A 4380-nucleotide genomic window follows, 5' to 3' on the forward strand; every position below is an offset into this window, starting at 1 on the left:
CTCATTCAATTCTAAAACTCCTGTAAAAATTACAAATCGATTCACTAAACCGTTAAAAAGTTATTGAAATTTTAAAAAATTGTAATTTTACACGTCATTTTATGGAGATTCGTTAACCGAACAGATTAAATTTATTTTTATTAACAGAAAAAAAGCTACCAGAAATTTCAAACTTTTATAATAAGTAACTTGAACTCTGGAGGATCACTTTAGTTTAAGGTTATTCAAGTTCACTAAATGGTTAACAGTGTAATTCTCCAATTTCTTTAAATATAGGTACCAAGTTCAATAACGATACCTCTCTTCGTTCCCTATAAACATTGAACGTACTTAAAACACTTAAAACAATAACCCCGTATTATGTTTAAAATTGTGAACAACCCGATAATTTTCTCATTAAAAGACAGGTACGACACGACGCAATTATATGTAAGAGTTACATTTCTATTGTTTGACTTCCTACGGAATGTTAGAAATGCTCAACTCTAATACGTCTTGAAAGTGCCTTCTGGGCACTTCAACGAAATTGTTTACAAAGAAATCGCTTATCTAATTATTCAACACGTCGGGAGGGTGCAATAACCCACGAAGGGTTAGTATACCCACTACGTATAACACATACGTGACCTTTCGACGTAAACTATTCCGAAAAATTGGCGTGAAAATTTTTCTTTTTCGGTTGGTTGTAGTAGAAGGATGGATGGTGTGGAGCCGGATCGATATGGACATGAGCCAAACGAAAATGCCATTGTGTTGGGAAATTCACCCCTATTTTAAATCCCCAAATTTGAACCGAAACAAACGTCTACCCTCTTACCTTATTCCTACGTCGTATTGGTCGTTAAAAAGCGATTTTTTTTAATCACAAGAAACCGAAAATCTAACCGAATCGAATCGACAATGTCTCAAGTTGCTTCATTGTTGACACCGGGCTTATAACTGCGCGAATCATGTTATCGCGCCGTCAGGTGAACTTGGGTCAATGATTTTGCGCAAAACTTAAACGATGTGCGGTACAGGGTGTTTAGAATTATTCAGAATCCACATCCTTCAAGATGCACTATCTGAAATTATTGCATAAATGAATAGAGAGAGTGATCCTTAGGAGCGTTACGCGAGGGCGAACGCAGAAAATATTTTCCGGGACTGGGGACATGAAAGAGCATTGGTGCGTAATACCAAAAATCCTGATAGCTTGGCGTATCAAAACGAACAAAAGCAAAACAGAAGCAATTTGTTTCAATAGAAGATCCAGAACGGTAAAGGTCTAGATGATGGCCTCCACCCCCAAAGGGGGTGGGGGGTTCGAAAGAGGAGGTCTCCCCCACCACTGTACCATAAAAGTTCGTGGTGGTCTCACCCCCATAAAAATTTTAGGGGGTGCAAAGTTAATAAAAATGCCAATTTTTATACATTTCTAGACATGTAAATATTTATATAGTCATTCTTAAACAATATTCAAAGGTAAAACTAATGAAAAATACATAAAAATATTGAGAATGTTACATAAAACATTATTTAAATATCTTTATCAATAGGGTAGGTTAGGTTAGGTTTTCGGGTTTTGTTCAAGTGACCACCCTCTTTCGATCCCCCACCTCCACCCGCTTGAAAATAATTTTTTATTGAATTTTATTTGAATTATAGTGTATAAAAATTGTCAAAATAATCAATTTTGAACCCCTATAACTTTTTATAGGGGTGAGACCGCCGCAAATTTTTTATGGGGTCTTACTCAGGTGACCACCCTCTTTCGAACCCCCTACCCCCATCCCCTTGGGGGTGGGAAGCCATCATCTAACCCCCATAACTTATGGTACAGTGGTGGGGAGACCTCCTCTTTCGATCCCACCCATCATCTAGACCTTTACCTTTACTCCTAACACGAAGATTCTGCTTAAGAATGAAATCAAATACCTCGGAGTTACTCTAGACAGAAAGCTTAACTTCAACAGACACATCTCCGTAACAAGAGTACCGCTGCAGTTAGGCTCCTCTACCCCCCTAATCTGCAGAAACAGGAAGCTCAAAAACGAAACTAAGCTATGAATATACATAGTATATATTCGCCCCACAATCACTTATGGTTCTTTCATTTGGAAGCACCCCAAGGCAACAAAATCCCTGGCTCAACTCTAAAATAAGATGGTCCGACTCCGTGTAGGAGCCCCTTAGTAGATAAGACACACGCAACTTAAACTTGAAATGAATATATCACCGCTAGACAACTTCATATAAACAAACACAGGGCAAAATTCAGAGACCACTTGGACCTACGCGAAAATCCAGAAATTAGCAATATGCTGAAATAACTCAAATAAGACAGAATCGAGTTGTATATGTTTAAAATTGAAGAAAAAAATGATCTACTTTGACGCCTTGTAGCAAAAAAACTAACTATGGAATAGGGCCAAATCGCAGGGACAACCTCTTTATTCATACAATAAAACACCAGGTCATCGTCATCGATATCTGGGAAGTCATATAAGGCAAGATATGGAAAAAGCGGGTAATGATATAAAATGAAGGAAATCAGTTTTGTATTCGCGATTGATTAATTTAGAAATTCGAAAAAAGATAGTTAAAACTGTATGTTTGCAGCATGTCTCTGTCTACTACTTGTAAGTCTGCCTTAAAATTGTATTTTGGTGTTTAAAGAAAATAAATTGTAGAGCCGCTGGACTATTAACTGGCCTTCATAAAAATACTACGTATGTATGTATGTATATAGCACAATGACTATATTTTTGTTACTTCAAGTCTAGCCCTATGTGTGTTTGAAAATTTCATTTATGTGTAGGTATAGATACTAACTACAGTTCGACCTGTATATAGGTCAATATGGGAGGGCCATAAAGCGGAGAATTATGGAACATAAAAAAAATATAAATGAAAAACAAGTTATTAAATATAAATAAAAAACAAGTCATTATAACTGCCTTTACAGGCCAGTTTATCCATATAAACCAGAGAATGGATAAAGGTAAAATACTAAGGTTTTACATTTCTTCAACAACTCGCCTTACTTGAAAATTTTAAGGCTAGAAAAACAATGATTAGAAAATTAAATTCAACGAACAACAAAATAGAAATATTTTATTTTAAATACATCCTTAATATTATCTTCAATGTAACAAACTTTTACGTAAGGACAATATAGCTTTTTAAGCTTTTTAGACAGAATCTAGCTTTTGTTGTAAGTACTCCTTGAAAAACACTTTTGGGTTTTCGTTGAATTCCGTGTTTTCGTATTATTTATTTATCATTTCATTATGTATATTTTGATAAACTCTTTCATAATAAGGGTGGAAAACAGCATTTGCAAAAGTAAAGATTCCAGAAATTCAGTACTTTTATTACGTTATTCTTATTATTTTTGTTTATATGTTTATAAATTCGTACAGTATAATATAGTAAATAGTAATGATAGTAACTATAAACTATATTATACTGTACGAATTTATAAACATATAAATTCGTACAGTATAATATAGTAAATAGTAATGATAGTAACTTTAAAATTACGTGTGGATACATATTCATTAATTCACTAACTCTACCGTTTCACTTCCCTTTTTGTACAACCAACTGGTGGGCACTTTCCCATCGTGCGGATTGGATTGTTTAGGATTGTAGGGACAGAATTTTGTAGCATCTGAAATATAGTTTTTTATGACAAATCTCGTTCAATCAAAAATTGGTTGCAACTGATTAACACAAAATACGTAATAGGTGTGCAATGCTTAGTTGGTCAGAGCATTGGTGCGTAAAGCCAAAGGTCCCGGGTTCGATTCCCGGCAAGGGGGTGATAACAGCAACAAAAATATTTTCCTCATTAATTAATTTCGAAAAGTGATTTCAAGTTGATGTTGCAATAATAATAAAGTTCATTTTTCCAAAATTTTTTAATGTGGTAGCAATAAATTTTCCCCGCGGGGGGCACATGCGGCATTCCTAATGATGCGCAAATGCGGCAAGGCGTCATATGCCCCTTCCTGGCCCTAGAAGGCAACCTCATGGGGCCCACAAGAGGTAGTGATCTACCCACTTAAGGATTCTACATGCACCCCCCTCAAATTTCTAGTCGGGGTACTGTATGTTATAAATGAGAACACCAGTAGCTTGTACCGCATTTAGTTATATTGCAACTCTCAATTTTACAGTGTGTAGATGAGTTCACTCACCTGTTGAATCCTCATCTGATGACGATTTTTTGATTTTGTATGAAATTTTTTTGTAGCGCCTCCATATAACAAATAATATTAAAATTGTAATTCCTACCAAGAGACTTGCCACTATTGATGTTAGCAAAAGTAGCGATTTCCTAAAAAACACATATTATTGTTTATATTATGATATTACAAAACAAATTATATATAT

The 4380-nt window shown here is 35.1% G+C and overlaps 2 protein-coding genes across 3 annotated transcripts in view; both read right to left on the reverse strand.

Annotated features, from left to right (window-relative positions):
- The window catches only part of LOC108739678, a 47099-nt gene extending 46174 nt beyond the window's left edge, over positions 1-925 (reverse strand). For both annotated transcript variants that reach the window (XM_018473686.1, XM_018473687.1), the window contains exon 1: positions 818-925. The gene's annotated coding sequence lies outside the window, so the exon portion shown is untranslated. The remainder of the gene's footprint in view (positions 1-817) is intronic.
- Positions 926-3474: 2549 nt separating this feature from the next.
- The window catches only part of LOC108739677 (multiple epidermal growth factor-like domains protein 10), a 17609-nt gene continuing 16703 nt past the window's right edge, over positions 3475-4380 (reverse strand). The window contains exons 9-10 of the mRNA XM_025979324.1: positions 4185-4324; positions 3475-3655 (exon numbers count right to left, since the gene is read on the reverse strand). Of these exons, the coding sequence (XP_025835109.1) occupies positions 3543-3655; positions 4185-4324 (253 nt within the window). The 3' untranslated portion in view covers positions 3475-3542. The remainder of the gene's footprint in view (positions 3656-4184; positions 4325-4380) is intronic.

The sequence above is a fragment of the Agrilus planipennis genome, unplaced genomic scaffold, assembly GCF_000699045.2.
Source record: "Agrilus planipennis isolate EAB-ADULT unplaced genomic scaffold, Apla_2.0 scaffold249, whole genome shotgun sequence".
Classification (NCBI taxonomy): Eukaryota; Metazoa; Arthropoda; class Insecta; order Coleoptera; family Buprestidae; genus Agrilus; species Agrilus planipennis.